General features: G+C 42.6%; 1 protein-coding gene across 8 annotated transcripts in view; it reads right to left on the bottom strand.

Annotated features, from left to right (window-relative positions):
- ERG (ETS transcription factor ERG) overlaps positions 1-22,615 on the bottom strand; it is a 279,268-nt gene that overhangs the window by 60,674 nt on the left and 195,979 nt on the right. For all 8 annotated transcript variants that reach the window (XM_001170678.7, XM_001170554.7, XM_003319073.6 and 5 more), the window contains one exon: positions 2,638-2,855. In XM_001170678.7, coding sequence (XP_001170678.1) covers positions 2,638-2,855 — 218 coding nt within the window. The remainder of the gene's footprint in view (positions 1-2,637; positions 2,856-22,615) is intronic.

Here is a 22,615-nt window from a genome sequence, read left to right on the forward strand (position 1 = left end):
GAAAACAGTGTTTGCACTTCTCCCACAAACAGAATGCTTATTTTTTTATTTTTTATTTTTATTTTTTTGAGATGGAGTTTCTCTCTGTCGCCCAGGCTGGAGTGCAGTGGCGCGATCTCGGCTCACTGCAAGCTCCGCCTCCCGGGTTCATGCCATTCTTCTGCCTCAGCCTCCCGAGTAGCTGGGACTACAGGTGCCCACCACCACGCCTGGCTAATTTTTTGTATTTTTAGTAGAGACAGGGTTTCACCATGTTAGCCAGGATGGTCTCGATCTCTTGACCTCGTGATCCACCCGCCTCGGCCTCCCAAAGTGCTGGGATTACAGGCGTGAGCCACCGCGCCCGGCCAGAATGCTTATTTTATTTTAAATTTGGGAGTAACACAGTGAGAACAATAGAAACTTTCATTTCTGGAGCACTGTTCTCGCCTCCTCACTCAGTCTCCCTTCGGAGGCTTGCTGAATCCAGACTGGCCCCAGGCCAGACTCTCAAACAAGGGCCAGGACATGGCTCACTCTGCCTGTTGTCCATCGGAAATCATCTCAGTGCCCTTTTGTCTGAGATGTTTCCTTCCTCTCTCCCCGCTTTCCAACATCCCCCTCCTCCCTGCAGGTGAATTGCTCATAGGTAGAAATTAGCCTCTGCAGAAGAAAAGCTTTAGAAATGTGTCCCGGTCTTAGTGTCTCCGCCGTGATCACGCTGGCATATATGGGATCATATGACCCCACCCAAAACAGAATTCATTCAGTGTTTCCAGGCTGTGTTCCACCAATTGATCTACTGCATAAACACTGCTGCATTCTTTAGAACATGATTACCCTGCATTCTTCTGTGTTTCAGAAATATATATAATGATCAACAGAAACATTGTATCAAATGCATAGGATTTATGGGTAAAAAATATTTACATGTAATCATTAATTTCCCACAACTTTGGTGTCCTGGACCCATCATTGCATTTTCTATCCAGGTCCTTCTGTAACTCCAGGAATGAATCTCTTGATGAGATTCAAAAATATTTACATGTAATCATTAATTTCCCACAACTTTGGTGTCCTGGACCCATCATTGCATTTTCTACCCAGGTCCTTCTGTAACTCCAGGAATGAATCTCCTGATGAGATTCAAGATGGGCCTGCCTCGAGTTCCACTTAAAGGACCAGTGCAGTGGCAATATGTAGCATCAGAGCCAGTGCAGTTTCAAGAAGCTAGATGCACAGACGCAAACTGACTTCTCAGAGTGGAGGAGTGTTCTGGCATCTCCCATCTCCCCATCTGGCACATCCAGCCTTGCCGTTGACATTCCCTCTAGGACACTGTGACTTGGCACCTTCATTAACACCACACTAGGAATTGACGCAACCGTTTCCAGACTTATAAACTATGACACTTATAATAAACCTTTTTAGCGTTAAAACATATATGTAACAAAAAGGCCCCATTACAGCTTCAACAGAGTGGAAAATGCTCAGGGTGTGGAGTCAAACACTCCTGGTTTAAATCCAAACTCTGATTCCATTTAAGTGGTGATTTGGGGTCAGACTGGAAATGCCTGATCACAGGTTTCTTCATCCATCAAATGGGGTCAAGTATACTTCATGAGGGGCTGCTCGGAGGACTGAGGGGCTACTGGATATAAAAGGGCTTTGTACACAGTAAAGTTTCCGAAAATGTGAGCTGTTCTTATGACCTGATGGTAGATTATGCAACATTTCAAAGAAATAATCTGTTCTTTATCCTAAGATTTGATATTCTTTTTCCTGAATATATATGGGGTATTAGATCATAATTGAAATTAATTTTACTTTTCAAAACTACACAGAATTCAACACTTTTTGAGGGCCAGGGACAGTTCTGCATTTGGTAATACATTTTACGTGACAGTTGTATGTTCATGACAAACTCAGGGAAGCTAATAATTATGGGAGACACCGGAGAGGGCTCTATGCATAAGCTAAGAGGAGGAAAAAAAAAAACAGCAGGCATTAAGAGAAGAGGACCGCAGGGATCAGAGGGTGGGGTGAGGGTGGAGGGCAGACAATGGAGATCCACTAGCAAATTCAAGTGGCTTGGACATACGCCGCACTGCCTGGCCACTAGCTGACACTCTCCCTTTGTGAAAACATAAGACGGCATTATTTTCCAGGCAATCAAACCTCAGATGAATTCTGCCATATGTGGGCAAGGCTCCCCTCCCACAGAGCCCTCGTGCCTGGGAAATAGAATTGAACACATCTTCAAAGAGAGTTCTTGGTAAATATACTACTAATTTTACAAACTCCATCCTCCACACAAACCACTGGAGAACACATTTTCCCAGCGCTGTCCAACGTCACCGTTCAATGGCCTTTCTTTCTTTCATTCTTCTTCTTTTTTTTTTTTTCTTTTTTGTTAGCCAGAGTCTTGCTCTGTTGCCCAGGCTGGAGTGCAGTGGCATGATCCCGGCTCACTGCAACCTCTGCCTCCTGGATTCAAGTGATTCTCCTGCCTCAGGCTCCCGAGTAGCTGGGATTACAGGCACAGTGGCCTTGCTTTCTAAGTCAATCTTTAGAGAAGCATGACTGACTTCCACTTTGCCTTTGTAAAGGATAGGAAAATGGGAGGTCAGGGAGAGAAAGGGGCGGAAGTCTCCTTACCTTGAGCCGTTCACCTGGCTAGGGTTACATTCCATTTTGATGGTGACCCTGGCTGGGGGTTGAGACAGCCAATCCTGCTGAGGGACGCGTGGGCTCATCTTGGAAGTCTGTCCATAGTCGCTGGAGGAGGACGCGGTCATTTCTGTCTTAGCCAGGTGTGGCGTTCCGTAGGCACACTCAAACAACGACTGGTCCTCGCTCACAACTGATAAGGCTTCCTGAATGCCCAAAGAAACACATAATTCAAGACACTCCAACAGACAGTCATGTTTCAAAAAGTTGTTGATTTCAGAGTCCTTTCTAACTGGGACCACATTTTAGATCGTTTTTATGGTCTCCATTTCTACCTTTCAGAAGAAAAAAGTAGCTTGTTTTTCTTTCCTCGGGACAGTAAGAGTTAGAAATGCCAGCCTAGAAAAACTTTTATGCAGGTCTCGAAGCATCCCAGGCTTGACTGCGGCAGGGCAGCAGAATATCCACTTTAATCTCAACTTAAGGAAGTTGAATTTCAAAGGTCTTAGAAGACACCCAATTGCATGTGTCACTATTTGACAAATGCAATCTATAATTCAAGCAGACAGGGTACAGAGCGGTCATGAGGATTAAAAAAAAAGAAATCTGAAGGCCAACACCTAAGCATCTGGCAAAATTGCCACATTCCTGGGGATTTTGCGGAAGAGGGACTTAGAGGAAGACAGAGGGATCAATGGAGCACCAAAGGGCAACCAACCAGAGATACAAACGTTTCCACTCTAAGTTATTAGCCGAAGTACAGTTTCAAGTGGTGCTTCCATGATGGTGAGCATCTGGATGATAAATGAACCAAAAAAAAAAAAAAAAAAAAAGCTGTGAAGTATCCAGATGCTTCCAAACAGCAGGATGTTTAAAATATCTGGATCACTGACAAGCTCTTTTCCCCTTACTTTCAATTAATATCTTCGCTCTTTTGCATGATTTGGTGAGAAGAAATAGCAATTTGTCATTGTTGGATCAATCATTTTTCGTGGTTTTAAGTCAAACAAGTGGTTAGCCAATGGCTATGTTTATATTCTACAGCCAATGAGCAACGGCAAGTTTGGGAAATTTCAACTACTTAAATGATGGCTTGTGCTGCAATGACACAGAGCTGTTGTGATACAATCCAATTTTGGTTCTTATAACAGACATGAATCCACATGAATGCTCATTTTTATATTAGTCCTTTGGCATCCTCAGTATTGACATCAACTAGTGAGAAGCAAAGGCTAGTTGGGCCACACATTTTTATTTAAAAAAAAAAAAAGAAAAGAACTTTGGAGGCAGAGCAGGGGAAGCAGGGGAGTGTGGGCTGTGCAGACCCTTCCAGTCCAAACTTGTCATCTCCAAATGAGAAATCTGAGACCCAGAAAGGTCTAGAGCTAATCTTGAATGAGCTGGCCATGATCAACCAGGGGACTAGTGATGGGAATGACTTGTGTATTACCATCTGCCTTCTCCTTGCCCCCACAGCCCTATGATGCCCTTTGTGACATTTTTTTCCTTTGGGACATGTGTTTAAATTAGCACCCTCTTCCCCTTCTTTGAGATGACCTTTACATAAATAAGGGTGCTTCCCATCAGTAATCGCACCCTAGAAGCAGCCGTTCTGAGATGGAGAGCTTCCTCCCCACCCAGAAGGATCAGAATTTTTAGGAAACAATCACCCCCCAACCCCACATCTACTCTGTCGCTCGATCCTCCACCTGTCCCAGGACCAAGTTTTTTCCTTAGCTTCCCAAGTGCACAAACTTCTTTGCCAGACACACTGCACTGAGAATCAGCAAGGAGGATGAATCAAAACAAACTCAAACCTCTGTCTCTCAAAGTGGTGGTCAGGTGTCTGTGCTAAAGCAAAAGCCCCCATCCTGGACTCCATAAGTATCTGTAGAATTACAGCCCTGTGACACCCTGGGAAAGACTAAGCCTGCTGTTCAAACAGTAATGCAAAATGTACCAAAGAGTCAGTTATGCCAGACAGAGAACCAGAATCAGGCACAAGGGAAAAAAGTCATCTTGAATAGACAGCAAAATCAAACTCGTCAACAATCAAAAATGATACGAGGCAGTGACACAGAAGTTGACAGTACAGAAACGGCATCCTAGATGTTAGGGAACCTGAAATTCATGGCTTTCTCTTCCAGTCACAATTGAGTGGCCAAAACAAGGAATCTAAACACATAGATGTGGGTTTCAAAGTAAAATCAGCACCATAGACTTAGTGTAGTCATGCTAATTAAGACAAAAATTAGACCTTCTTAAAAAATTTTTGCAAAACAGATACTCCCTTCCCATGGTGGCACTGGCTAGTGTGTTTTACAGGCTCAGAACAGGAAACAGAGCTGATGGCTGCTGCCTCTCTCCTTCCTGGGCCTGAGACTCGACCAAGGCTCGCAGGGAAATAACACACTATGTAATGTTAGCTTTGGCTCACCCATGATGAGAAACATGAACAAATGTGTGATTTATATCAGAAATTGGCGAAAACAGGTTATATATATAAGAAACAGGCTAAATTTAAAATTACAAACTAAGAAGGAAATGGCTGCAACAATAACAAACAAGCAATAACTTTAAAGTATTAGTATTTCTCCAAGATAAAGTAAGCTTACTTCTGCAAACAAAGCCAATAGCCACAAAAATGTAGTGTAAGTTTGAATAATAAAAAAAGACCAAAATATTAGAACTAAAATGAAGCTTAAGTGTGTGTTTGTAGGGGAAGGAATCCATTCTCACATCTGGCAAAGCATTATTTCAGCACATGGTTTTCTAAAGAAAGAAATCAAAGTTAATTGAGATCGATTTAGGAAGGAAAAAACCCTCAGAAATGCTAGAGATAGGGGAGGCATGCCTCCTTTTTTTGCATCTTAAAATTCTTCTCACAGCTAATATTGCACAAAAATGAGAAAGGGAATATAATTCAGAATATTGAAAGCAACCCCTCAGTTGCTTTTGTTCATTAGAAGGGAAAAATTCTGAAAATAAGGAAGCTTCAGGATAAACATTTCAAAAGGGGTGAAATACAGTCCACATTTTGAAAAGACAGAGCAACCCAAACTATGCCCCAAAGACTTTGTTGACTGTCACTCAACAAAGGCTGCTGAACACCTAGGATGAAGTACAGCTCAGGAAAAGGAAACAAATGAATAAAGGAAATCTCTCTCACACACACATTTTGGGAGTAAGAAGAAGCTGAGGGGTCTTCACAGACCCATTCCCAAAACAGCGGTCACTAAAGTTAAGTGCTGCTCTTCAGAAGCAAACCAAGGCACAGCCCTGCCACATCTTTGTCCTCCCACTTGACTTGGCTGTTGGCAGGTTTCATCATCCCTTCGGTTAAAGCTTGAATGGACACACGCTGCTGCATAGGGCCCTCCCTGCCTGGCAGCCCTGTGACTTCAAAGGGGAGAGAGGATCTAGCCCAGTAGGATTAAAACCAGAAAAAGAGTGCTGAACACAGGCTGCTAATCAGGACCACATGAGTTCTTTAACTCTAGCTCTGGGAGAGACTTCCTGGCCTTGACTGACATGTCTCTCCTTCCCTGCAGCCTGGCTCCTGCTCTTTATAACTAGCAGATCTCACCTACCTACTTACCTGCCTGCCTACCTGCCGGCCAAGGTAGGCAGCTGCCTTAGTTAGCATGTATAGATTGTTATTGCAGAAACTCTGGCCAGCCACAAGGCTTGGGATCTGCTTCAGTGGCTTTATAACAGAGAATATTTTAAACGTCAAAATCTGGCAGATATGTGGCATAATCATTTCATATGCCTGCTTCTATGTTACTATAAAAAGACCTGAACTTTAGATTGGTGTTTGCCAATGTGTGGGGTGTTTTTTTCTGTAGCTCCAGGAAAGTTGGGATATTCCCATCAGGCAAATGGCAGGCTACCAAGCTCATTTTTAAATGACTTATGAGAAACACATAATTCTAAGCAAATTACCCCCAAACAAAAGGTACTACTGTGTTAGTACTACAGTATTGATTATTTCATTTCAAGACGGAATATACCAATAACACATGAGGACCATTCCTTTGGATTTTGGTCATGGGATAACAGTTCCAGAAATGAAAGGAGGTCCCACCAGGTTATATTTCATATTATAACTCTAAAATATGCATCTATTTTCAAGTAACTAGAGTACAAAAAAGGATCCAAAATACATTAGAACACTGAAAAAGAAAACTAACAAAGTTGAATGCATACTGACATTTTCAGCAAAGTATTTCAGGAATCCTGATGCCTTTCTATAACAGATGAATACTTTGCAAGATGCCTATTTCTCAACCAAAGTATTAGAAAATAAAGGCCCCAAATTGATTCTAATTTGTGATCCTTATAGCTCATAAAAATATTACATTGTTAATACAGAGAATCTATCATACTTAACCTCTTTTGAAAATTTGGGAGTGGTAAAGTGTTGAAACTGAGAAAATCTTTAAGAATGGTCAGGTGAATTTCACATCTGGAGTAAGCAAAGGCATCCATGGTCCTTTCGTGGTTTTCAAAAATTAGGAAGATGGCCAGAACTAGGCCTCCCGAGAATTGGATTATCAAATCCACCTTCAATGTTTTCAAGTCTTATATGCTATAATTATTTGATAATTATGAGAAACAAATGGAACAACTAAGTGGAACAAGAATTTTATGATCATGATCATGCTTAAAAAAAAAAATCTTGGTTCGGGCATGGTGGCTCACCCCTGTAATCCAAGCACTTTGAGAGGCCAAGGTGGGTGGGTCATGAGTTCAGGAGATCGAGACCATACAAAAATCCAAAAAAAAAAAAAAAGAAAAAAAATAGCCAGGCGTGATGGTGGGCGCCTGTAGTCCCAGCTACTCAGGAGGGTGAGGCAGGAGAATTGCTTGAACCCGGGAAGCAGAGGTTGCAGTGAGCCGGGATCACGCCACTGCACTCCAGCCGAGGTGACAGAGTGAGACTCCATCTCAAAAAAATAAAATAAAATAAGAAATAAAAAATAAAAAAATCTTAAAGAAGTCCTTGCTGCTATCACAACACAGTGTGGAGATCATTCACTTAGGAAGCCAGCATCATCTTCAATCAATAGCCTACTTTTTCTGTCAGTTTTAATCCCATTACAATCCAATACAAAACCCTTCCTTAAATTTCCCTCACATATAACCACGCAGAATTTGGTACATCGCTTAACTCCCTATATTGCCATCTTTTAACCACTTTCATAAATAGCTTATCCACCAAATAAACCAGGTTACCTTAAGCACTTTCATGCAATATCCTCTTAAATTCTATTTTGTTGATTACAAGATACACCACTTTTCACATTTAGCTAAAATTGCAATGCATTTAACACATTGCATTTAGCTCTGAAATATGAAAATGAAAGGCTTATCCTAGGTATCAGGCAGCATTTCTTCTTCTCTGATGGCAGATAAAATAATGGGACATTTTATATCCAATGACATCTTACATTTTATGAAAAATGATCATTTAATCCTTACAATTGTCCTATAAGGTCAGCTGTGATTCTTGCCCACCCATCAGAAAGTGCGATTGGAGAAGTAACATCAACAGTGAGGATGAGGCAGAAACAGGGTTTGTGTCTCTGAATGGAATCATTCCCCAAGGCTGTAGACTGGCCACTACCTGGCTGTTACTGGAAGGAAGAAGTTGGATTAAGAAAAGTCACACGGTGGAGTGTTTTGGTGCCCGCTCTTGCCATGAGAGATGGAATCACCTAGAGAAAGACAGAGAGAGAGAGGCTGGTAGAGGGAAGAGACAGAAGAAGGATGAAGGGATAAGTGTCCAGAATCCCTGGATCTGGGATGGAATAAAGGATCTGGATGGTAAACGGAGAGTGCTGGGAACCAGTAAGGACTTCTCTAGGTATACCATGCTCTTCTATGAGCCTAGGGGATGTGTAGCAATGGGCCCTGCATACAGTTAATCATTTCTTTTGCAATGGCTTAAATCAACAACCCTGTTCTTTTCTTTGATTAATCAGATTATTCAGACACAAAGACATGGCCAGGTGTTGGGATGTGTTCATTGCAGGTGGATGCCTGCCTTCTCTTAATGAGTACTATGCAGGAAAACTAGGACAGGTAGGAGTACCATTTATAAATATGCTGGAGCCTATGCCACTTTGGGCGGCCTTTAGTGGATGTCTGCAGACCTAAGGATATTGGAAATCTATCTATTAGGCTGTCGCAGGCTCTATTGTTTATAGTTTCTCTTCAAGGCAGCACATATGCAGTAGATGCTTCTAAAAGGTCTAGTATCTAATTGTATTTGGAGGAGGAAAAAACAACACAAACAAAATAGACAATGCACTTAGAGAAAGCTCTGCTCTCCCACCATAAGCCTGACAAAGATACTCCAGTCCTTCAGGAGTTTTTATTCTAAACGTGTGCACTTTTGCAATTCTGATGCCATCAGTATCTCGTTAAACAAGAATCTTCATCTGACCAGTGTGTCTTTTATTTACAACACACAAAAAAGCGAAACGTGGTAAGTGAAAGAAGCTCCACAAAGCTGGGTATGATCATTTTTGCCCCTTCTTGATATGATTTTCTTTTTTTCTTAATTCTTCAGAGAAGGAAGTATTAACATCGTATATTAAATGCAGCATCTAGCTTTGTGTTCACGTTTTTCTAATTTAACACATTGCAATTTTAGTCCCTCAAAACTATAAAAAAAATCTTGGATTAACCTCAAAGGAAAAATGTATGTAGGCAAATGAAGTCCATCTAAAGAGAGTATTTCTCCAATATGGTATCACTTCAGTGTCAAATAATTTCACCACTCACAACACTAGTCCAGTGCTAAGAAATGAGACCCAGAACTAGTGTCCAGATACATTTGCACATACATATATACAAACACATACACATGCTTACATATGTACACATATACATGTGTGCATGCATGAAAATACATACATACACAAATACATATATACATACACACACATATATAGATACGTGCATGCATATACACAAATACATATATAAGTGTATGCATATATGCAAATAGATACCTATACAAATACATGCAGATATACAATACATAATGTATATACAAAAATATCATACATATGTATACATATTATTAAATACATACTAAGATAATAAGGAGAGATGAAAATCTTTATCCTTATTATCTTTATTAATAGAACGCTTTAGAGGACTTTCAGATATTCTTTATCTTTAATCATATCCACTAGGGCAAATGTTGCCTAAAAGATACAGAGAACCTGGCTTCTTCCCATTTCACCTCTGCTCCTTCCTCTCTCATCCTAGAAGGTGCTTTCCCCTATGCTCAGCACATCCCTTCAGAACAGACTTAGCCGGGGATCCATCCCCTCCAAGTCCTTCAGCCAATTTTCCCGGCTCTGGACTTGCAGACTTTCTCAGGGCTCTGGGAAGGCCTGGCTGGTGCCAGCAATTCTCTTTGCCCACATACTTCTCCCCTGGCCTTGCCTTTATTCAAATATAAGCATTTTCAGGGCTGGCTCCTCTGTATGTCTGCTCCTAGAAATAAGATAATTTCTTAACCTCAAATGCTTGTTGGTGTTCATATTAGCCCTAGGACTAAGTCATCAGGTGATATTACAGCCCCATCATAATGCTATAAATGGGATCCACAAACTTCTATTACATCCAAATGAAGAGACGTGTTTTTGTGAGATGAATGGATTGTGTAGCCAATGCCCAGGAGTTCCAGGGAGTTTGGAAAATAATTGCCATTGGCAATATGTCTGCAGTCATACTACCAAAGAGCACATTATTGCAGAGTTTCACCTTCAATCCACATAGGCTTAAATAGGGACTTCCTATAGCTAAGCAACCTATGAACAAAATAAGACTTACTGGAAAATGAACGTTTGCAAAAGAAGGAGGGAGCATTCAATCTGCAAAGCAGAAACTCTAGAAATATTGTGAAAGATTGGAGCATGGTAGAAAAATGTTAAAGAAAGAATAGTTATGTCCACATAATGAAAACTAGATTTAAATGAGCCTTGGGAGATCAAGAATGTCAACCAACATCATTTTAAAACAACTCTTTGTTTTCTCAGTGCCATGCAGAATAAACCTCGAATGCATTTGAAAGGACAATGAACTGGGACTCTTTGCCCTGGCAAATGTCATTTAACTGTTTAAGAAACAACGTGCCTGTGATGTGAATAGCTTCTTATTTTCTTCTTTAAAGAATCACTTTTTTGGCTAGGTGCAGTGGCTCACTCCAGTAATCCCAGCATTTTGGCAGGCCGAGGCGTGTGGATCACCTGAGGTCAGGAGTTGGAGAGCAGGCTGGCCAACATGATGAAACCCTGTCTCTACCAAAAATACAAAAAGTTAGCTGGGTGTGGTGGCGTGCACCTGCAATCTCAGCTACTCAGGAGGCTGAGACAAGAGAATCGCTTGAACCCGGGAGGGGGAGGCTGCAGTGAGCTGAGATCGCGCCATGGCACTCTAGCCTGGGCAACAAGAGAAAAACTCCATCAAAAAAAAAAGAAGAAGAAGAATCACTTTTTCTTCCCAGTAGGCTTCTTTCCTTCTTTGGAGATGAGCAAAAAGTATAAAAACATCTGTGGAAACCTCCTGTTTGTATGTTTTACATTGGAATGGGTGCAAAAAATGCACTCACTATTCCTTTACATCCTTCTAAGAGGGCTGTTTCTACTCTTGACACTCAATACTTGTTTTTGTTTCTCTAATCACTGTCATACGTTACTCACGAATATTCATCAAAACCCTTTTCCTTATTTTTTATCTAGTTTTAAATAATTCATTTGAGATAAAAAGAACTTTTTCTTTGCTTTTTTTAATCACTCAGTGGAGGATGAACATGAAGCTGTACCAATGGATAGGAGACCATCTGGTAGAGCACAGGAGCCAGGGATAGGGATCTGAAGATGGAAGATGTGAGTTTCAAGCTGGGCTCTGCCCTTGCTCTGGGAATCACCTGGGTAAATCCTTTAACCCTTTCCTGCCCCAAGTGTGAGCTGAGAGCTTGCCAGAAATGCAGATTCTGAGTCTCCAGCCCTGCTGAGTCAGAATCTGCTTTGTAACAACTTCCCCAGGTGAGCTGGGTGCCTGCTCACTTCAACAAGTGCTGCATTATCCTTTTTTGATTCTCAATTTATTCAACTATAAAGGTGGTACTGATGGCAACCAGCTGCCGAGCGGCTCTCTCCCAGGACAGTTAAATGGGCCAAATAATCTAGTGTGTGTAACAGGTTTCATAAATCTTAATATTGTATTTAAATTATCATACGATAGAAGGGTGATGTGACTGACTCCAAACCTCTGCATGTGAACCATCAGAATTATCCATTCTAGTCATATTATTCTAACAAGCCAGATGCAAGGAAAATCACAGTCTCTTGTGTGCAAATTATCACTTATTTTTTGTAAGTACTGGATTTTCAAACCAAGTATCTACCTAACAGAGGGGAAGGGAGATCTAGCATCTTTTACTTCAAGAGCACGTCTGTCACTTTGATTTATAGCCTTTTTGGTCCCTGGTCCAGTTCTTTTGTGGGTTTTCCATTCAAATTCTACATTAGTTTGTTTAATGTCAATTAAATCAAAGCTTTGTGCAGGAAGGAATGAATCCTGGTACAAGCCCCAGCGTGCTGTTGGTATTCTCTACATAACAAGACAATAAATGAATAAATATACCATGGTCTTATAACATAATGTCCTTTTTCTTTCTTTCTTTCTTTTTTTTTTTTTTTACCTAGAATAGCACAAGGCACAGAGTTGACAGCCCTCAGACTTCTGAAGAAAAGTCTTTTCTTCCAGGATGTGGAATCCATAATGCTTGCTATGTTAACTTTCCCTAAAAATTGTTGAATTTTTCATAAACTTCTATGAGGAAGTGTTTCCATGGCAGTCTGGCTAAGAGGTTCACACCATCATTCTGTCCTGGTGATTTTTGAAACTTACAAGCCCAGGTTGAAACTCAGGTGATTCAAGTCTTGAGAAACACAAAGGCCAAGCTCAAGGAGTAGCAAAGTTGTTTGCACTTTTTTTCTATTGGCATGGTCCTTCTCTGAACACCAGGGAAGGGGTGGTGCACCACCTATCTCTTCTTCAGAAGGAGCTCCGTGAAAAATCGGCAGGTTTATGCTTTGCCCTTTCAAAACACACAAAGGCTAAAAATACAGTGTGCTACGCATCTGGAATCTGTCTCATCTGTGAATCTCTGACACATGGATTCATTGTTTTCGATAAAATTCCAGGAATTTTATTCATGAGAAAATTCTGGCACGATGGAAAACCCTGGCAAGCAAAAGATAGGGGCAGCAGATGTCCTGGCCTCCACCCACAACTCTGTCTCTGCTTTTAGCTAATTCTCATCAGGTGTCACTCTCATGCCTTCAAACACTCAATTCAAAATTTCCCATAAGACGGGGGTGAGGGGGTGGGGGTGTCCAAACAGCCTTAATTTTTTAAATAATTGGTACGGTCCCCCCCCCCCCACAGACAGGTGTGTCACACCAGGTTCAACATGCACGTGCCAGGATGCAGGATGGGCACTTTAAGAAGCCGCAAGACCACAGGGCCACTGGCCATGGGGCTCCACCACTCCGTGCCCCTCATGTACCAAGTCTTCAAGCTCCTCATCTAAAATGAGGGTCTGGTCTACTGATGTTTTCTAAGACTCCATTTTGCACCAAAATGAGATCGATTTGTTTAACTAGTAACATCCTCTTTCAGCCATAGCCAGGCTGCAGTCTCTACCTCCTCCATCTCTGAGCAGACATGCAGATAAGGTAGAAATCTACCATGTATGGAGTTGCTAAAAAGTTCCTATGCATCCAGGTTAGATGCTAACTGCAGGGTCTTTCCCTGCTGCCCCCAGACTTTAATTTTCCTCAATCTTGTAGGTATCTCCTTCTGTGCTAATGGTAAGAAGCTAGTCAGCACCCTGAGAGCTAGTGTTATGTTTTTAAGTGTGGAAAGGATCTACTCTCTTGCATGGGAATATGGCATCTGTTCTACACATAAAGCACTTCAATAATAATAAAAAATAAAAAAATTTAAAAAATAAAAAACACACGGCAACATGGTAATACCAACAGAAAGTCTTGTAGAAACTGGGGAGGATGTGGAGAAATAGGAACACTTTTACACTGTTGGTGGGACTGTAAACTAGTTCAACCATTGTGGAAGTCAGTGTGGCGATTCCTCAGGGATCTAGAACTAGAAATACCATTTGACCCAGCCATCCCATTACTGGGTATATACCCAAATGACTATAAATCATGCTGCTATAAAGACACATGCACACGTATGTTTATTGCGGCATTATTCACAATAGCAAAGACTTGGAACCAACCCAAATGTCCAACAATGATAGACTGGATTAAGAAAATGTGGCACATATACACCATGGAATACTATGCAGCCACAAAAAATGATGAGTTCATATCCTTTGTAGGGACATGGATGAAATTGGAAACCATCATTCTCAGTAAACTATCGCAAGAACAAAAAACCAAACACCGCATATTCTCACTCATAGGTGGGAATTGAACAATGAGATCACATGGACACAGGAAGGGGAATATCATACTCTGGGGACTGTGGTGGGGAGGGGGGAGGGGGAGGGATAGCATTGGGAGATATAACTAATGCTAGATGACGAGTTAGTGGGTGCAGCGCACCAGCATGGCACATGTATACATATGTAACTAACCTGCACAATGTGCACATGTACCCTAAAACTTAAAGTATAATAAAAAATAAAAAATTAAAAAAAAAAAAAAAAAAAGAAACTGGGGTTCTGGCAGACAGAGGAGCACATGAATAAGTCTCCACTATTCACATGATGGTCCAGGGGTCTCCTTCTTTTGCTTTCTATCCCCATCCCCAGATCATTGTTGGCATGGGCCACACACTGTATAAGGCAGACATGAACACAGACGTTTTCTTTTTCTTAGACGCTGACTTACGTAGAAAGAGTTAGTCTTCACCCACTGTGAGGGTCCAATCTCTGCCAAGGTCTTTCTTCAGCTTGGTAAGTGATGATGTCTGACTCCCTGGGGCTGGGATGCTAAGCCTGTGCTTTTCAGAAGATTTTTCCAGCACATAAATATATCCTGGTTGCTGCATGGAAAGGGGACTAAGTAGCCAGGGCATCAGAGCCCTTTGCTAACGCTATACGCTGAGCTCATGCTTTTCCTATGACATAGATGGGCACTGGGTAGACCCCGTCCTGGTAACACTTTTCATGCACCAACAAGTTGGTTGCCAGTGAGACTTGATTTTTATGACTCTGGGAGTGCTGACCTCAAAACCTAATACATTTGAACTAGGAGAGCAATCCCTCCAACAATTTCAAACTACACATACATACATCACATCCAATAGGGCTCTTTTGCCATCTGGCTTGAGCCCCTCTATAAATATGTCTACTTTGAAAGTCACAAGGCTGGGCGCGGTGGCTCACACCTGTAATCCCAGCACTTTGGGAGGTGGAGGCAGGCAGATCACGAGGTCAGGAGATGGAAAACATCCTGGCTAACATGGTGAAACCCCATCTCTACTAAAAATACAAAAAATTAGCTGGGCGTGGTGGCACATGCCTGTAGTCCCAGCTACTCAGGAGGCTGAGGCAGGAGAATCGCTTGAACCTGGGGGACAGAGGTTGCAGTGAGCCGAGATCATGCCACTGCATTCTGGCCTGGGCGAAAGAGCAAGACTCTGTCTCAAAAAAAAAAAAAAAAGTCACAAATACTCTTTAAAAGTCTGCAGATTCATTCATATCCAAACCATCAAGGCCTGCCCAACAGCCTGGTGACTTGAAATCTTGATGTGTACACAGTCTAAACCTCGGTCTTTAGATTATCTCCTTACTGGACCTCTTTACTTATTAAGATTCATCCTTGTGGAGGAAGTGAGGTCATGGATGTTCACATCTATCTTTCCCAGGAAGAAAAGGAAGCTTCAAGAGCTGGGAAATGCTATGCACCACTGTGCAGGTTCTGAGCAGCACAGAGCCACCTGTGGTGGGGGGGCGGGTAGGTGAGCAGTGGACATCTGACCACCAGGCGCTGTGCAGCACTACCTCCTTAAAGAGCAGGTGGGGCCTTCCAAGTTGCCTACTCATCCAACCTACACAGTAAGCCTTATGGAAGCGTCATGGGGCTACGCCTACTTCAAAGAGCAACTTAGCTAAAGGGAAAGAGAATTTGCACTTGCTCTCTTCCACTCTAGCAGACTTGCACTTGTCGCTATTTATCTGTGAACACAGACGCATTTTAGATTGACTTAAAAATAAAAAAAGGTGCAAAGAACAGGGCAGCTGGAAGTCGGGAAACCACTTCTGCCACTGCTGAATCTGAAGCCTTAAGCTCCTGAACTGGAAAACCAGCCGACTGGAGCACTGAGCTCCCTGGGCCCTGTAAAAGAACACACTGGCCAGGCATGGTGGCTCGTGCCTGTAATCCCAGCACTTTTGGAGGCCAAGACGGGCAGATCACGAGGTCAGGAGTTCGAGACCAGCCTGGCCAACATGGTGAAACTCTGTCTCTACTAAAAATACAAATATTAGCCAGGTGTGGTGGCGCGTGCCTGTAATCCCAGCTACTCGGTAGGCCGAGGCTGGAGAATAGCTTGAACCTGGGAGGTGGAGGTTGCAGTGAGCTGAGGTTGCGCCACTGCACTCCAGCCTGGGTGACAGAGTGAGACTGGCTCAAAAAAAAAAAAAAAAGAATGCACCAAGTAGTGGCCAGTCAGGCTCCCATGGGCCTTGACATGCGAGATGTCAGGCAGAATTTTTATTAATGAATCTGATGCCAATTCAGTATTTCTGCAATCACAATGCACTTTCGCAATATTTATCCAAGCAATATTTATCCAACAAAAATATCCAATATTTATTTATCCAGGATCTCGCAAACGTTCAGTCTAGTTTCACTCACGTCAGTGTCTCTGACCTTCATACTTTGCTTTCAAGCAAGAGTCGTGTGTTGGTCTGGGTGTCCGAAGGTGGGGGTGGTAGCTGGTGATGCAAGGAACCGAAAATTGGCCATACTTACTTACTTAAATATTTTACAGCTCTTTAACAGATTCTCATCTCCTGCTCTCTTCTCTTCTCCAACCTTGCTGTCTGGTTCTGACACTGTCCTGCCACGATTAGGAGTGAGCTTTTTGGGGTTCCCTCAAACATTCACTCCCAGCTGGTCTCTTTGTTACCTACTCAAGAGCAGTTCATACTGTTGGCCACTCTCCCCTTTTTTAACCCTCTTTTCTTTGGCTTCCATATTCCTGCTGTTCCTCCTATTTGGTTGACAATTCCATCCCCCATCTCTTTATGCCCTCCTTTTTCTCTCCTCATTCTCTAAATGTCAGCTTTCCTCTGTGCACTCTCCTGGGCCACTTCTCTACTAGGCTATCATTTCTTCCAAGCCATCACTCAGGAGCCACTCCAATGGCCTCAGCGCTGCCAGGAAGTGCAGCGCATTTAATTTCAAGGGTGAAACTGCCTTGGAGGGATGGCAGGTGCATGCTTAATAACTTGTTAGGTTTTATCCAATTTATTTCCCAAGGCCACATAAGTGTAATTACTGGATGATAATTATCAGCTCAAGAGGGAAAGTTCTAAGACAGAGAATGCAAGATTTCTAAACAGGTCTAAGACAGTTTTCCAATGTAAGATTTATTATGTAACAGTTTTGAAAGTAGTGTCTGATTCCCTGTCTATATCCTCCAGAACAATCCGAGGGCATGGTTGCCATTACAATTTACTTTGGGGGACAATTTTATAGCACGTCTTCACAGACAACATGACAAACATCTTTGCTTCTGCTACACTGACAACCTGAAGTTAACATTTCTGTACCTATGTAGCCATTTTAATCACCCCCTAAACTGGTTATTCCACAGCCCAGGGGTGTGGGACTGAGTCAGATGGGCTAGAGATACCTTTATTCAGAGGATTTAGAAGTTTGCCTCAGAGAAAGGCCATTTCTAGTCTCCACTAGAAATCACACATATCTTCCAGGAATAAGAATATTCTCTTACTCATAAGTTCAACAAATATGTACTGAACACCTTTTCTACTTAGAAACTTGTCTAGCTGCTTCTAGATTACATCCATGACCCAAAACCACAAAGACACCTATCTGCATAAGGCTTGTATTCTAGCACTACAAGCCATAGATAATTTTTGAAAATCAATTAATCAACCAATAATTGATAGGGTAAATTTATAACCTTGTTTTCCAAGCCTGATCTCAGGGTTAGAAGGTGGTAAGTGATAAGTATGAAGAAACAGAAGGCAGAACTAGAGACTCAGGAAAAGAGAGGTGAACTGCTGCTTTTCATTTAGAGTGGTCAGGGTGGTCCTGAGAAAACGCGAAGGAGGGGAGGGTGTGAGCCCCCATGCATTCATGAAGAATAGGCCTTCCAGCCTTGGCAACAGCTAGAACAAGGCCAGAGTGGACTGCGGGGGCTGCACGAGGAACAATGGGACCAAGAACAGCCAGGGAGGAGGGGTTACTGGAAAGGAGCGAAAGAAAGAACCAGGAGGTGAACCAGGAAAGGCTGGGGGTGGTAGAGCCTTGCAGGCCATGGCAGGAACCTGGGTGTTGACTCAGAGAGAAGTGGAGTCTCTCTAGCCGTCTTGGCTAAAAGCCCGGGAATTGTCTTCTGTGTTGCACTAATATTTTCCATCTCATAAGGGTTCTGCAAAGAAAATTCTTTCTATCTTTAAAGTTTTATTATTTTCAAAACTAAATGTGATGAGAATGCATATATTGCACATGCCATGTGTACACCAAAAGCCACACCTAATAAAATGTTACAGCCATCCTTTGTCCCACATGCAACGGGAACTTCCATTCATCATCACATGCAGAAACTCTGGGAACTGAGAATCTGTACTTTTCATTCAGTCTGCAAGGGGTCTCGGCCATTTTAAAAGGCTTTGACTCACACAGGAAATACCTCACTGAGGCTCCCACCCACCCATCCACTAATAGGGCAGCCTTTAGGGAAACTGACTTGTGGCAACTGAAAGGAATAACGGCACCAAAGTATTCCCCTGCCCTGAAATCTCTGTTTACCTGTGGACCGGTGATGGATGTGAGGCTGTAGGTTTTAACGAGCTCTGAATGGCAAATGGCAGACAATGGTGTCACTTCCTTTCTGCTTAGGAAGGAGAAGTTTGGAAAAACTGTTCACTGCTGTGCTTGCCTATGGAGAACCTAGATTCCCAGAGCTCTATCTGGTAGAACGTGTCTCCATATTAATAAGCAGTGAATCCTCTTTTGCGGCTGAATTTTCCTCAAGGCAGCAGCATGGGCCTTATTACTGCCTTAAAACCCAATTTCAATATTCGATACATAGTCTGTGTATTCATTTGCTAGGGTTGCCAAGACAATGTACCACGGACTGAGGGGCTTAAGCAACAGACATTTATTCTCTCATGGCTCTGGAGGCTGGAAGTCAGAGAGCAAAGTAGCAGCGGGGTTGATTCCTCCTGAGGACTCCCTCCTTAGCTTGTGGATGGTCATCTTCTCCCTGTCTCTTCATATCATCCTCCCTCTATGCATGCCTGTTTCTGAGTCCAAATTACCTCTTTTTATAAGGACATCAGTCCCACTGAATTAAGGACCACCCTAAGGGCCTCATTTTCATTGGATTACCTCTGTAAAGGCCCTACCTCCAAATAAGGTCCCACTCTGAGGTCCTGGGGGTTAGGACTTCAACATAACTCAGGGAACACTATTCAACCCATACCATCCTCCAGGAAGGCAGAGAATGTGTCCCTCTTCTTCACTGCTGTATCTCCCTGCCTAGCACAGTGCCAGGTACCACACTATGCTCTGTAGGTCAGTGATTCTCCTGAGCTCTGTAGGTCAGTCATTCTCAAAGTGTTGTCCAGGAACCCCCTGGGGTCCCCAGACCCCTCTAAGGGCAGGCACAAGCAGATCTGAGAATCCAGCTGCCTCCGATTAGCCCAGACATTAAAGAGATTGCAAAAAATGCAAAACAATGCCACTTCTCATTAACATTTTCTTGGAAAATAGAGTTACTTTTCATAAAAATATCTCATTTGTGTTAACATGCAATGAGTTTATTTATTTATTTTTATTTTTTGAGATGAAGTTTCACTCTTGTCACCTAGGCTGGAATGCAATGGTGTGATCTCGGCTCACTGCAACCTCCGCCTCCTGGGTTCAAGTGATTCTCCTGCCTCAGCCTCCTGAATAGCTGGGATTACAGGCGTGTCCCACCATGCCTGGCTAATTTTTTTTTCTTTTTCTTTTTCTTTTTGAGACGGAGTCTCGCCCTGTTGCCCAGGCTGGAGTGCAGTGGCGCGATCTTGGCTCACTGCAAACTCTGCCTCCTGGGTTCATGCCTTCTCCTGCCTCAGCCTCCTGAGTAGCTGGGACTACAGGTACCCGCCACCACGCCTGGCTAATTTTTTTGTATTTTTAGTAGAAACAGGGTTTCATGATATTGGCTAGGCTGGTCTTGAACTCCTGACCTCAGGTGATCTGCCTGCTTTGGCCTCCCAAAGTGCTGGGATTACAGTCATGAGCCACTGCACCTGGCCTTGTTATTGTTATTTTTAAATGAATTTATAAGTAAATGTTTCAAAATTTCTGTTTTTGTTTCTACCAATAGATATAATGCATATAAACAATTTTTTTTAAGAATCCTCAACCAATCTTAAGAACGTAAAGGGGTCCTGAGACCAAAAGATTAAGAATCACTGCCGTCGAGGTTTTAAGCTTGGCTAGGACATAGTCTGTACTTACTGAAGTAACCCACAGTATGACAGTAATAAGACACTTTATGAAGAACATATTTTCAGTAGCTAAGTGTCATAGAAAAGGAAGCTTGTTAGCCATTTCCTCAAGTTGACAACAGAGAGTCCTTAGGAAAATAATTTTTTAAAGCCAATATTGAGCCTTCCAAGACTGCACATGGTGATATGTTAAATTTGGAATTTATGCAACTTAAAAAACTGAGAGTCGGGGGTTGGCATTTTTGTGCATCCTAACTGATGAGTGCTGCCCCAGGGCTCTCCAACTCTGCACACAGTCTACTAAAGAAGCAGGCTGCCCATCATGACCCCCACCCATCAGCTACACAGCACACATCTGCTTCTAGATGAACCTTCTTGCAAGTGGCCTGTCTTATGGCAAAATCAGGGGGCAGGCCTGTAAAGCGGACCAGGAAATGAGCAGCAACTGCATACCACCAACCTGTTGCCAAGCTAACTGTGCTTTTCTGGATCAGAGGCAGCCTGAGACACTGGTCCCTGGGGCTGAGGGACTGCAGAGCCCGGGCACAGACTCCCTGCCTATCTCCCAGTGTGTCCATCTTGGTACACCTGGTGCATCTCTGGATTGGCAAGTGGCACTCCCCAATTAATGTTAAGGGCCACTTGTTTTAAATATAACCAGATTATTTTAATTTTTAAATGTGTATCCCATACTTGGACACTGAAAGGTCCTCCCTGTTTACCTGCTTGCTGGGGTCTGTGCTTGGGTGTCTCATTTTATTATAAAACAGAGTCTCAAAGGCATTTAATACTAAGATCAAGTGGCTGGGCATCCATCACGTGCAGAGCAGGAGCCTGATGGTGGTGAAGGCTCATTCTGCATGTGGTTGACTCTAGGAACTACTCTAACAGAGGGGAAGAAATACACTGGGAGAAAGGAGCAGGAGATTCGTCAGGGCTGGGGGAATACTGGCTCCATGAGGGCAGAGACTTTTTTCTCTTTTTCAGAGCCTGTAAGTGTCCACATATCATGCACATGCAGTGCGTATTTGTTGCATGAGCTCCTAGTATGCAGGTGCCAAATGTCATGCTAAGTGTGTCGACTGGATGACAGAAGAAGGAAGGAGGGATTAAAGGAACTGGTGTGCACTGGCCTGAGCCTTGAAGAATGGGGTGTACTGGGTAAATCAAAATGGTGGGGAGCATTTCCAGATGGAGAAACTGCAAGGAAAAGCATAGAAGTGGGGCCACCCCTTGCGAGCTGGGGAGGGCCCAGGGTATGTGTGCTGGTTGGGGGGAAGCTGAAACTGAGGAAATTCCGATTGGATCCATAGCCTGGTTCTGGTTTCCACAGGCCTGGGATGCCCCGTCCAGAGTTTGACTTTCAGTCTGCACGTAATCCAGGCTTTGTATTCCCACTTCCCGTATCCCCTCACTCCTTTTTCACACACCCTTTTTATCTATGATGCTACTGGGGTCATGGGTTAAGAAGTCCTGTCCTCTAAGCAGCAAGGGTGCATCAAAGCAGGATTTTCTCCATTGATTCCAAGGTGTGATTCAGAAATGGTAAAAACTCCGAACACTAGGATGAGCACTGGGGATGGGTTCATGTTTTTTTTTTATGAAATAATTCAGAATTTATTAAGAATTCCCTTGGCAAACCAAATTAAATATTAAACAACTATTTGTTAATATGTTACTATTGATTCTATCTTAGAAAAGTGTAATTATGTGTAACTGAACTTTTTGTTTTCTTGTGGTTGAACCCTGAATTACCATGCCTTCTAGTTTCCGTGTTTTTCCTGGGGAATAGATCATATTTCTTACTTCCAAAGCCCAGAAATAAGAGCCTCACACATCCATCCGTAGTCCCAAAGGCTTTTCTGCCTAGTACCCAGAGAGTAACAGCAGTGCTTCAAACTATTTGTGGACAAGAAGTCCTAAAACATCAGACACACTGTGGAAAGCAATTTCATTTCATTAATACAATTCATAATTAACTGCATTTATTTTATTGTCTAAATTCCAACTGCTAACCTATCATATCGACGAATTCTTTGAAGTTGCCTTTATTCTACAGGATATGTTTATTTTTAGATTATGCTATTTTTCATATACTTTAAGTTCTGGGGTACATGTGCAGAACATGCAGGTTTGTTACATAGTTATATACGTGCCATGGTAGTTTGCTGCACCCATCAACCCATCATCTACATTAGGTATTTCTCCTAA

This window comes from Pan troglodytes, chromosome 22 (genome assembly GCF_028858775.2).
Source record: "Pan troglodytes isolate AG18354 chromosome 22, NHGRI_mPanTro3-v2.0_pri, whole genome shotgun sequence".
In the NCBI taxonomy this organism is placed as follows: domain Eukaryota; kingdom Metazoa; phylum Chordata; class Mammalia; order Primates; family Hominidae; genus Pan; species Pan troglodytes.